Source organism: Pagrus major, chromosome 16, assembly GCF_040436345.1.
Source record: "Pagrus major chromosome 16, Pma_NU_1.0".
Taxonomy (NCBI): domain Eukaryota; kingdom Metazoa; phylum Chordata; class Actinopteri; order Spariformes; family Sparidae; genus Pagrus; species Pagrus major.
In genome coordinates, this window is record NC_133230.1 from 3,913,667 (window position 1) to 3,926,345 (window position 12,679).

General features: G+C 44.2%; 2 protein-coding genes across 3 annotated transcripts in view; one reads left to right on the forward strand and one right to left on the reverse strand.

Annotated features, from left to right (window-relative positions):
- Position 1: 1 nt before the first annotated feature.
- On the reverse strand, positions 2 to 6,035 carry ky (kyphoscoliosis peptidase). The gene is made up of 7 exons (XM_073482862.1): positions 5,965 to 6,035; positions 4,523 to 5,118; positions 3,886 to 4,000; positions 3,660 to 3,777; positions 2,314 to 2,505; positions 1,949 to 2,139; positions 2 to 1,830 (listed from the first exon to the last, which is right to left on the reverse strand). Exons 2-7 carry the CDS (start codon positions 5,096 to 5,098, stop codon positions 503 to 505), a joined length of 2,520 nt encoding a protein of 839 aa, XP_073338963.1. The 5' UTR covers positions 5,099 to 5,118; positions 5,965 to 6,035; the 3' UTR covers positions 2 to 502.
- A 6,008-nt stretch (positions 6,036 to 12,043) lies between these two features.
- Positions 12,044 to 12,679, forward strand: part of slc4a11 (solute carrier family 4 member 11) — a 106,891-nt gene continuing 106,255 nt past the window's right edge. The window contains exon 1 of one of the 2 annotated variants that reach the window (XM_073484497.1): positions 12,044 to 12,175. In XM_073484497.1, the coding sequence (XP_073340598.1) occupies positions 12,115 to 12,175 (61 nt within the window). In that variant the 5' untranslated portion in view covers positions 12,044 to 12,114. The remainder of the gene's footprint in view (positions 12,176 to 12,679) is intronic. The other variant, XM_073484499.1, reaches the window with a different exon arrangement.

Here is a 12,679-nt window from a genome sequence, read left to right on the forward strand (position 1 = left end):
TCACAGTATATTTTTTATTTCTTTTGCCAACCATCATTTCATATTGCAGATTTACTTCACATAACATAATAGCAATGCACTAATGCACTCTTGATCAGTACAATATCACCGCTAAGCACCATAGCTGAGCACCACTGTCGATCTTGTAAAGATCTTTTTGTACTGGAGACGACCTGGATCAAAGAAGAGCTTTCAAAAAAAACTGCCAGGTAAGTCAGGCAATGCATTTTTATCACTTCATTGCTACAAAGTTCACACATTCACAGGATCATATTTCAAATTCAATTTTATACACCTTAAAAAATGACTGGCAATAACCTGACTCCATCTGTAATATGATGATGCAGTTCAACCCTGAAGGATTACGGATCACAGTTTGAATTATTTGCAGAAATGTTCGACCCCATTCTGATTTTCATCAGTCCATATCAATAACATCATAAGGCAGTTAACAGCTATATTCAGACAACTATCCATCTGCTCTCCGCCGGCCCTCGAGTTTTCACACTTCTCTCTCCAACTGCTTGACGTCAAAGGTCATCAAGACGGCCATGTCGCTGGACTCCCCCGAGGCGGCGGCCAGTTTCAGTTGTTGGACACCGTTTCCAGTGGAAACGTCGCCCTCCCAGACTCTGCTCTTGTTCAGTTTCAGATCAGTTCTCGTCTCTCCCACCACGCTCACCCTCTGGGCCCCGGGGACCCTCACCCTGAAGCGGACCCACGAGAGGGGCTCCAGCAGGCCCACGCGAGGCTCAAAGAGCACGCAGCCTTTCCTCCAGGCTGCGTAGACGCAGGGGAACGGAGGCCCCGGCTGATCGCAGCTGTTCCTCAGAACAAAGTCACACATGGGGTTGAAATCTCCACCAGGGGCGAGCTTAGCATACAGGCCCAGCCGATACACCCCGGGATCGGGTAGGCTGACGCTCACCGTCACCTTGCTGTCTGTGTACGTGCAGAAGAGGTAGCGTGAAAGTGGGATGGCTGCCATTTTGTTCTCCTCTCTGCTGAGCACAGTGTGGAGCTCCAGGTCCTGCTGGTTGTGGAAGGTGATGTTACACTTGCCTTGCTGGGTGCTCACCAGCGCTGTCGTGTGGCTGAACTTGGACAGTCCCGCCTCTGTCGTGCGGGTTCCGGGCCCACAAGCAGAACCGAGGTTAGGAGGGAAGAGCTGATCCGGACTGGCCACCTTCCCTTTGCAGTGCAACAGGAAGTTGACTGCATTCTGGAACTTGACTTCTGTTTTCTCGTAGTCCCGCACGAACACCGACAGCCGGTAGAAGCCTCGCAGTGGGCACAGGACATGGCAGGTCAGGACGTTCGGTTGAATCTGAGTGACCAGGCACCGCTTAGCCACAGCAGCTTCCAGCTGGGGGTGCACCAGCTCACACAGCACCATCAGAGGCCTGGATGTCTTCAACGCCATTTCAAAGACGCCTTCTTCCACCTCGGCAACCTCGCTGCCCTGGCTGCTGCCCGAGACGCCCAGAGATCCTGCAATGGGCTGCAGCCCCCACGACAAGTAGGGGTTCTCTGGGATCTCCTCCATGGCCCTGGGGGTCGGACACTCGACTGTGAAGGAGCAGACCCAGATCAGAGACGTGGTGGCCGTTTCAGGTCTGGCGAAGACCTTCACGTCATACACGCCGCTCGCAGGCGGCAGGAGCTGCAGCTTCATGTTCCGATGAGAGACCGTCAGGAGGCCGTGGGAGGAGTCGCCGGACTCTCTCTGCTCTGAAGCTCCACAGTGGAGAAGATCCTGGTGCTGTGTGATCTCGTGGGTAAAAGTCGTCGGCCTGGAGAAGCCGAGGGACACGTTTGCCTCGCCATCATCTGGGGACAGAATCAGAAGTGGATTTTTAAGGAAGAGATTGCCTGGGTTCATCTTAAAGAAGCAAAAACAAAACAAAATAATAAGCAAATAATCTAATTTTCAATCATTTTAACAGACCTGTGACGATGTAACAGTGATGAGGCTGAATCAGCCTGAGCCCCAGGGTAAAGAAGGCTGAGGTCTTGAAGACCCTCCTCTCAAACTCCTCCAGGCTGATGGGCACGTCCAGGAGCTGCCATTTCTCCTCATCGGGGAAGTGCGAATCTATGAACTCCTCTGGGTCCGTTAGGAAATAGAAATCATCGAACCTTGGAGGCAACAGATGGAGACAGCAGACTGGTTTGAGACCCAACTCGCTGCTGGTTTTCGAGTGTATGAAAATAAACAAAAGAGCAAAACTGCGCTCTGGTGATTTCATGTAAAAAACTAAACGCTCAGATTCGGCTTTAAATGTATAGTTTGGATCGAAAATGTTTTCAGACCTTTTGACGAAACTTTCGTGCTCCATATCCACTCGTCCTGCTCCCCAACAGGCGTCCAATAGGAACCACTGTCCTCCCAGAAGCACAGCGTTCCACAGGTGATCCGATTTCACATTCTTGAGGCTCTGGCCCTGACGGTACCCAACGCCCTTACTGTGGCCTGGCACCTCTTGACACTCGATGCCCACCACTCTGTCAACACAAACCGAACAGAAAACACTCACTGCCTTTTGTTTCGTATCCCACGTCCTGAAACTCAAGTTCAAGGTTGTTGTTTGTGTTGTCAGTCTTTCATTAAAGTGACTCAGTGCACAAAGTTTATACTGGAAATGTCTGGCTTGAACTCAGAAGGGATCAAGGATGCAGAATAAAGCACAATGCTGGATCAAATAATTGAAAGAACACTCCAGTGTGAGTGTATATTGACATATAGAAGAATAAAAGTTATACTTTTCAGCAGAACGGAGTCTTTCTGAGTTTCATCAACCTTATTTCAACTGTAGTTTGTTGTTTTGAGCAAAAAAAGGTCTCATAAATCCACTGAGCAGGTCCAGCACCAAACAGCAGGCAGATCAGGAACTAGCTGGTAGACAGAGTGACACATTTTACTTGAGCATGTAGCAGCTTAAAGGTTAAGTTCACCCCAAAATGAAAATTCAGTCATTATCTGCTCATCCTCGTGCCGGTGGAAAGTCTACAGACGTTATTTACACCCTCGATGTGCAGTCCAGCTCATGCGCCCACTACAGACAGAGTGTGTGCAAACAGTTTTAGCTTAGCAGCTTCAGTGAAGATTTTGGTTTGGGAAAGGGTGTAAATAATCTTTGCAGAAGATTCTTGCAGCCTCCGGAGACTTGGATTATGCTGGACAAGCCATTTTATGTTGTAAAACGAGTCCCCATCTACTTCAGTTGTTCAGGAAAACACTGTTGTGTTGTGAAGCTCCTGAAAAGTTTTGTGGTTCGAAGACACTAGAGTAGATAATGACTGAATTTTCATTTTTGGGTGAACTTATCCTATAAGAGCCAGATGTTTCCCTCAAGTGAATACACATGTTTAAATTTCTAACTGTCTGTGGCCGGTGGTTTGCTCCGTGTCATCTGGATTTATAAGAAAAAAACACAAAACACATCAGCCGTAACAGGTTTATGAGGTGATATTATGTCAGTGTCTGGTTTACAGCTTGTCCCGTTGCCCCCAAGTGTCCAAAAAAACTATTAATGTAGCTTTAATCAGTTTGAAACTTAATTGCAAAGTTAAATCACCCTGTTGGTGTAAAATAGGTTGTGACAGCGCTGTTTACTGATGTCACATTCATTTAAAGACTTTAGTTTGGGCGTGTTTACCTGCACATCTCTGTACAGAGGCTGGAGTAGCCGCAGCAGACGCCTCGACCGGCTGCTATCACCTCCTCTGGAGAGCTCAGCTTCTCCGAGTGTCCGAGGTATCCGCCCACATCGTACTCTATGAAGACAACAATCCTTTTATTCCAACACGAGATATGAATATAATAATTGCCCCTAGATTACTTATCCTAAAATGCATAATGTGATCTATTATCAAAGAACCCACCAATATTGTGGCACAGCCAGACCCAGATGGCACGAAGCCTCTCCAGCTCATTCCTCGCTCCTTGTGTGATGCTCTGTACGATCACCTTTACATCATAAACACGATTTTCCTTCAGCTGCAACACAAACAAACACACACAAAAGACTGTCACAGAGTTTTCTTTTCATTACAAAATGCAGTCCACATTCAGCCAGCATCCAAAACTTTCATTTAAACCATCGCCAGTTTTTTCCAACATTCATCTTACAGCATCATTCTGTTTGCCTGCATCTCTCAGTGTCATTCAGTGTACTGAACGAACCGGGTTACCCTCCTCGCTCAAGGATGTGAGTGCTGCCTGAGAGCTGCGGTATTTATTATGGTTTTATTGCAGCAGATGAGGAGATGTTATCATCCTCCAGTGCTCTTCCCTGCAGAACTCAGGAACACAAAGAGTGAGAGTTTCTTTTGTGCCTTTGTTTTTTGTTGCTCTTTGTTCACTTTGGTTCTGTTTTATCTTGCTGCAAATGTGTGTAGTTCTGTGTAGCTGAACAGGTGATGCATGAGCTGTTAGTCATTTTTTGGGAATCAGTTATCAGTAAAAGTGTCAGCACTTCCTGTGTTGTTTTATGAGGATGTACTGTATATGTGTCGTCACCTCTGCTCCGGTCCTGATGACGTGTGAATCAACCCTGTGGAAGACCTCGGAGTTGGTGAAGAGGTCCTTTCGACGCCTCCTCTTCCCTGCTGCTCCAGCGCACAGTGACACCCTCTGTCCCATGAATGATTTTGGTTTCAGGTGCCTCTGCTCCTCGGCCTCCTTCCTCACCGCGCTCTTCTTCACCACCGTGATGGTCCTGGCTGCACTCTCGGAGGACAGCTGTCTCTTCGCAGCGGGACGCTGGTCTTCGCTTTCAACCGTCAGTTTCTCAAACACACTCTGCCTGGAGAGCACGGCGCTCTGGGAGGCTTCGGCACAGACCAGGACATGGGCAGCTGCAAAGTTTTCCCCTTTAGGAGGAGGCTTTGGACTGTCATGGCCCTGGTTCTCCTGATGCACCAGAGCTCCTATAACTGCAACAGGGCTGCTTAAGATTGTCTTCTCCTGAAGATCGTGAAGGGCTAGGGCCTTCACCTGAACGCATCCTGTCTGGGTCACCTCACCTTGCTGAGGAAGGCGTGCAGCACAGGAGAAGGGGAAGGAGAACTTCTGAGATGCAACTGTAGCTGACATTATGCTGGAAGCATGGCGTCCTAACCAGAGAGAAGGTAGATAAAAGACAGAAGTCATTCTCTTTGAGCTATTTTTAGCTAATGTTCTTAATCCTGAGAGCAGGTAGAGCTTCAGTGCCTCGTTCGATAGCTTAAAAGGAGACACGACTGCTGCGGGAACTCGTCACACAAAGATCCATACACACTTCTACATGTGCTGCACAGAGGGAAGCAGAGGTATACTCTGTACATCAGTACATTCTGTGTAAGACAGTGATGAATTGGCAATTATATCATGTCTATTCATGACCAGAAATTAACGCAAAGGTTGGACTCATTAGTCAGTGTCACAGCGAACAGCGCGAAGAGTCAAAGTCTTCACCAGAATAGTTTGACCTTATAACGTCCTGCATGTGATGAACCTGCAGATTGATGCTCGCATGCAACACTTTTGAACCTATTTTGACTGAAACATGATAATCTGCGGTAAAATCCTCAGAATGGATGATTAACCGTCCTTTATCCAGATGACCCAGGCTGAAGCCTCCATGCTGGCAAGGTTCTGCCCGGCTCAAGTGTCCTTCAGCTCTGTGGGCACTGTCCTGCAGCTGACCCTGACCTCTAACCTTCCTGGAGTGCGTCCCAGAGGATATCGTGAGGTATCACCCCTCACGTTGGAGTTAATCCAACAAGTTCAAATAAAATCATGATCTTTTCTCAGAACACTACTTACGTCTTCAAGCATTTAAGTATCACTGATACTTCCTTCAACGTTCGCTGATAACTCTTGAAAATGTCAGATTTATGTCAGATTCACCAAAGTAGACACAGTCGACGCAGGTTTAACTGTCGCTACATCCCTAAAAAGTCACAGAGGCTTTTACTCACCCTGAGAGGATTTAAAATGCCTGCTGGATGTTTTGCTGGAGTGTCGCGCGGAGATGTTTCCACTGTGTGTTCTCAGTGGTCCCCACTTGCAGGGGGAGGCTTATATACTCTCCCAGTGGCCTGCCAGGACAGGCCCCAGAATAACAGGCCTAAAAATACTACAAAGCAGTTAAGACCAGCCAATAGAGTAAGCCCCAACTCAGGAGTGTGACGTCTGTGCGTGTGTGTGTATCAGAAGTGTGTGTGTGACTGTGTGGTGTGCAGATGTATGTTCTGATGTGCGTGTGTGTGCTAATCAGTGCGTACACAATGCAGCATATCTGAGCTGCACGAGTGAGTGTGAGGTTGTGTGGGTCGTTGTGTGTGCGTGTATGGATTGCGAGCGTTTGTGCGAAGGTTGGCGCGTGAGCACGTGTTGGGTGCGATTGGAGGGGTCGGATTCAGCGAAGAGTTGTGTGTTCACAGAAAAGGGGCTGAAGGGTTCATGAAGGGCCACATCAACGGCTCAACACACACAAGAGTGCACAATTGTATCTGTTTTAGTTGCATTTTTGCAAGGCACCAGGCTGAATCTATGCTGATCACTGAGATTAGAGATGGGCAAGATGAAGAAAGAAGTAAATTTTATTTATATAGCCTGAAATCACAATGCCTAAAGCGGCTCTACAACCTGGAGAGCGTGTGGTACACTCCTCATGTTTGTGGGTAACGTATGCTCCGTGTTAGGACGAGGAAGAAGAAGGTGTATGGGTGCTCTGCTGTGTCAATTTTAATACTTCGATCACTCTTGATGAAAGGAGTGCGATGCTAAACTAGAGTATTGTTGGTTTATCAGCGCTTCGTCTTCGCTACAAACAGCTGCAGTCAAAATCTACACTGAGACCAATTAGAATGAATGAAAACAGTAAATCTGTGGGCCGGAAAACAAAACCAATGAGCTGAAACATGCTTAAAAAAAAACCCTGCAGAGCTGAAGGGAACTGCAGAGCTGCAGTGACCCCTTTCACCTTTCCTCTTGTCATCTGGGCTGTTGTTATCATTATTACATATTGATTACAGGCACTTTCAGTAAAAAATAATGAGGTTGATCAGAGTAAGATCTCCTTCTTCAGTTACTTTACACACCGTCTACACATAAGTGGTGAAAAACCCAACAGGAAATACAGGACAAACTTTGAATATGGTTAAAAATGTGAAATAGGGTAAATTGAGCAAAATAAAGACGTGCAGCAGAACCGATATATGCTCAGGGACACGGTCCAAAATGTAATTTAATCCCAGCACAGTCCAGTGAATCATCTTTTATGTTCATCGCATGCGCTATGAGCTTTTGAAGCTCGACCAAGTCTGTGGTTTTCTCACCTTCATCTATAAAACTCTACCTGTCACCACCACTGCAGACAGGAAATCAGTACCTGAACCCAGTTTTTGTCAAACTCAACCACCACAGAATTGAACAGAACTTGTTGGTTGATCACCGTAACGCACCACCCCACAGATACAGTATTACATAACGCCGCCATATGTTAGTGTTGATGTTGACTCGTGGGCACGGCGGAGGGGACAGCCACCTCCGCCGGTGGTGGATCCTGAGCCAGCTGACTGTGAAACCGTGGAGTAATAATGCCATCTGGAACAGCTGTCAGCCAAGGAATCTCGCTCTGGCTTATTAGGGAAAGCAGAGGAGCAGGAGGGGGATTCTCTCCAGCTCAAAGAGAGGTGAAACACATGGAGGGGAGATGTGAAGCGTCGATATGGCAGAGAAATGAAAAGGAAATCACTGCAGGCAGAGAAAATGTTAATCCGCTTCCAGGCACTGGTGAATTTCTTACAGTGAGAAAAAATATGGATTTCAGTCCCTGTGGAGTTCAGGAGCCTCAGATGTTGGAATTTTGTTTTTTTTCCCTGGTTTATCCTAAAATTCAGCAACCACTCGCACTATTAAACCATCAGACAGATGAATCAGAGTGTCGAGATGTTTGCTTAATTATATCAGGAGCATTTATTTCATCTGAATTAACAGACTGTGTGTTTTTTCTGCAAAGTTGTCACTAATCATACACTAAAACATGGGACACAGAAAAAGTGACAGTATTTTTCCACATGTGAAACGAAGCTAATTCCTCACGTTGATGTATTCATTCATAGTGTATGTGAAAAAAAGCCAATCGCTTGTCAAAGGCTCAGTTAACATGTGACATTATTTTATTTTCACAGGTTAAAATTATTTGTTCACATGTGAAAATAAGTAAAAATGAGGAATTCACATGTGAAAAAGCAAATCTCGTGAAAAAATGTTGCTAAAGCTAGCTGGTACAGGTCTGCTTTCAGTCCCTAGAGTCAAAACTAAACATGGAGAAGCAGCGTTCAGTTATTTTGCACCACACATCTGGAACAAACTCCCTGAAAACTGCAGGTCTGCTCCAACTCTCATCTCTTTTAAATCAAGGCTGGAGACCTTTCTGTTTGCCTCTGCCTTTCACTGGAGCAATTTCAAGACTTTGAACTGCACTGTGACTTTTATTCTTTAGTCTCATCTCTTTTAAACCTATTATTTTTTAGCTTATTTTTCTATTTCTTAACTTGTTTTAATGTATTTTAAATGCTTTTAATGTAATTTTATGCCCCTGTAAAGCACTTTGAGTTGCCTTGTGGTCTGAATTGTGCTATACAAATAAACTTACCAAGACTCTTGATGTTGGCGAAACATTGATACCACGTGATGCCAACGTCGTTACGCTATTGGCTCACAAACCTTGTGAGAAGCTGGAACCACCTGGCTGAATTCTTACACGGATATAACCAAAACAATTATTTTGGACTCAACAAAACTCTTAAAATGATAGATTTACAATCATAATAATGTATTTGAGGAAAAAAGAGACACTTTTATTCTGCACCTTTCTACAGTACAAGCGCTGTAGATGTATTATTTTTGATTTGGAACACGGTGAGATGAGTTTGAGTTAAGATTTCTCTTGTTTCCTTCAGGTCAGGAATTCACTTTCACACTAAACTTATCAATTTATGTTTCAAGCAGATACAACAGAAGGTGCTACATGTAGCCTACAAGACACATTTAAAGGTATTTTAATCGTTCTGATCGTTTGAAATGTGGACTTGAAAGTGTCTCCAGTCGAGGTGCATCATCAGGTGGTCCTGGGTGTGTACAGCACAGTGTCTGCATGCATCTCCACCATGTTTGCTCATGACCGGAGGCAGAAAACCTGTTTCCTTCAGATCTGAGGGACCAACCGGGTTTATATTCCTCAAACATATCAGAAGCATGTTTTGGCCTTTGGCTGTTGTGTGATTTATAAACCAGCAGACGAACTTTGAAACCTATTCTATTGCAAACTTGGAGCCGGTGTAATGTGCTCAGCTGCTCTCGTTATTGCAGCAGCAGCAGTGGAAATGTGTTGCAGTTGTTCTTTTTGAGAAGATCAAGAACAAGAGCGCATTGCGCCCCGCTGGAGATGAAGGCAAGAATCAGTTTCTCTTAAATCTCACGTGGACCTGAGATCTGTGATTCTTCCTATTTGTAGATGATAAAAAACCCTGATTGAATCATTACTATGCCAGTTCAGTGTTGATGCTGCAGCTGGAGCCACAGTCTGAGTCCATTAAAACAAAAAGACTTTTTCTAACTTGGACTTTAGTTTTAGCAAAAGTAAGAAGGAATGAGGTGCAGCGTGCAGTCTGACTGCTATGATCAAAGGTTGGACTCTCACCTACAGATACAAATAAAAGCTTTATAAGACGAGCTTTAAGATTTATAGTTTCTGGGATGCAACCTTTGCGGTGTATAAAGCACATCTACCTGAGGGCGCTTGGCATGAAATAATTAACAGCCGAGAAACTCCCAGAACTCCTGCAGCTGATAACAGCTCTCTCTGCTTGTAACGGCTCTTTAATGTGTCTGAAAAACAGCTTTATCTGGACATCTTGCCTCTATAAAAATGTAATTAAATAATGAATAGATTGTGCATTGTAATTTAGATATTTTAAATACAGCAGCAACAGTAAGCATACTGTACCCTGGGGTGATAATACCTGTACCCAACCAAAGCTGTTGGTACGACTTTATTAGTTGTATCCAGCGTATAGCAGCAAGAGCTAAGGTGCAAGTTGTCCAAACTGAGGATAACAGGGTGAAAAGGGGGTTGGTAATAATATATTTTTACTTTGAAATGTAGATGAACATCTGTGTTACAGGTTGTCTTTTATGTGGTTAAGGCAACTGTTCCCAACTGGAGGTCAGGACCCACAGGAGGGGTCGCGAGACGAATCAAACAGGCCACGAGACGCTAAAAAAGGAAAGAAAGCACACAAGAAACGACTTCTATTACACCAAATTAACTCATCTTTGAAATCACTTTCTTCCCTTTCTTCTTTTCAACGGCGAACAAACGGGACTGAGTTGTTAAGAGCCAGCAGTTGTTTTGATATTGTTGTTTTCTGACTGCACTACATCCAGTCCTGTTGACATGAACTGTGAGAATATGACGTGATGCATGAATTTCATTTGAGGCAAAGCAGCTGTATTTTAGAAAACACATTTCATACGGAGGGAAACTTCAAAGTCGTTCATTCACTGACAAAGCAGAGGGAGATCATCACCTACAGATCCTGTTTACGATGCAGATCATCGGCATCAGGCGAGCGATATGATAATCTAGTACATATGCACAATGATATTGGTGGATTTCAACGTTTGAATCTGATCCAGATCTTCCCCCGTCATCATCCTGGTGAATATTTTAAGGGTAAACCTGCTAACGGCCGCCCACTTAACAAAAAAGGAACAATGAGCCATTATTCTGAACGACTCTCTGAGAGGATTGGAGCCATCAGCAGTAATATTGCCTCTAAAATGATTCAAATATTGAACATGTGCAACCAGTCAGGAGGGTTTGCAAGCAGACATTTTGCTTCAGCCACAATAAAGTAGAATGGTACTGAGGAGAGCGTATACCTCTGCCAAGTCCCAACAATCCACTTTAATTCAATAGCACATAAAACATATTTGATAATCTGCTAGATAGATTTTTATTTGCATCTGCATCAAATTGTACTCATGTATGCCTGATTTTTTCATCAACATCCATCATTATTCCCTGAGAAATCAACAAAAATGTTTAAAAAAAAAACACAACAAAACAAGCAAATCTCACAATGTTACAGTGAGAAAAACAATAATAATTTCCCTCCTTGGTGGAGGCGTTGTTCGGAGTTACTGGGTTTAGCCTCCAGAATTTTCCATAAAGTTTTATTAGAAAAAGTGAACACTCAACCTAACTTACAATGCAGTTACTTTTGTGTCTTTATAACACAATAATATAGAATAAGTTTGAGAGCAAACTACGGACACTGCAATCAAAAATGGTTTTATTGTAAGCAAAAGTACATTAAGTAAAAGAATTAAAAAAAACTCTTTATGAATGAAAAACTTTTGTTTGTGACCTCCAGTTTCTTCCACAGCAGTCAGTCATTCAAGTTTCCTGTTTTTTGGCAGATTTTTTGCATTTATCATCGATAAACTTCAACAATGTTGCTGTCAAATCTATTTTTTTTATCGCAGTGTGGAAATACTCACTGTTTGCTCATGTTGTCTGCAAAATAAAGACACAAAAGTAACTCCTGTATGTTTCTAGACAAAGGACAAATAATAAAGACAAAAAAAACATTTATTTTAAATTCAGCTACTTGCATTGAAGTGAGGTTTAGTGTTTTCTCAGCTGGTGGATGTCCCAGCAGCCCCTCAGGTGGACTGACAGACAGCAGGTGTCCATCATGTGTTTTGATGACGGCGGCTGCACCTTTACCTCTGACACTCAAACCAACCTGAAGCTCCATCAGACCCGCTCAGCCTGCTGTCACTCTGACTCTGCGAGACTGTCTCGTGCCTGCAGAGCGCGGTGGGCGTGGTCGCAGCTGCGGGCACTCGGCGGGGCGCGTGCTGCCATCAACACCTGGGGACGCCGGTGATTACTTCATGATACTCGCGTTACTTTTTTTTTACTAAATGTAGCGACCGGGGACAGAAGAAAAGTCGACACCTGCCTGCAGTTTCACCTGTTTCCTGTGGACAAGTGAAGACAAAGCCGGTGTTAGGAGACATTTCGACGTCTTCTGGAGACCGAGGACATTATGAGAACTGTGAAAGACGATGGAGAGTCGACCGGGGTGTCGGTTAATCGATTTACAAGAGGTAAGGTGCATTTTAGCTACTTGCTAAAGGCTTTAAATGTGTGTAAACTGTCGTGATATTCACGGTTTAACTGTATTTTAGTCCTTAACAGACATATGGAGAGACTTAATTAGGCTTCTTAATTAAATGAGACACACAAAGTGCACCAGAGGAGGGATTATTAGCTAAAGAGGTAAAAGTAAGCAGTGTAGAAACAGACTCCATCCTGTAGCTTCACTTCTGTAGCAGTGTTGTGGTTGTTATTTGTCATTTACTGAAGGAAACCTGGAAAGTAGGAGTCGACTGATGTGTTTTTTATAGGACCGATAATGATTATTAGAAATCAAGGAGACGGAAAACCGATATTTGGGTCCAATACTCATTTGCAGGAAAAATGAAACTCTCTGAACAGTTTTCAGGTACTTTTATTGAGTATTTCCATTTTCTGCTGCTTTATACTTCCTCTGCACCACTTTTGTGGTTTCTAGTTACTCTGCAGATTATTCAGTGTACATACGCTCTTAA

Bases quoted from the DNA above. Each gene is read 5' to 3' on its own strand.
- ky (XM_073482862.1), bottom strand. From the start codon at position 5,098: ATGTCAGCTACAGTTGCATCTCAGAAGTTCTCCTTCCCCTTCTCCTGT. The intron at 4,001-4,522 runs GTGACGACACAT...TTTGTGTTGCAG, and splicing joins TCATCAGGACCGGAGCAGAG to CTGAAGGAAAATCGTGTTTA. The intron at 2,140-2,313 runs GTCTGAAAACAT...GTTGCCTCCAAG, and splicing joins CACGAAAGTTTCGTCAAAAG to GTTCGATGATTTCTATTTCC.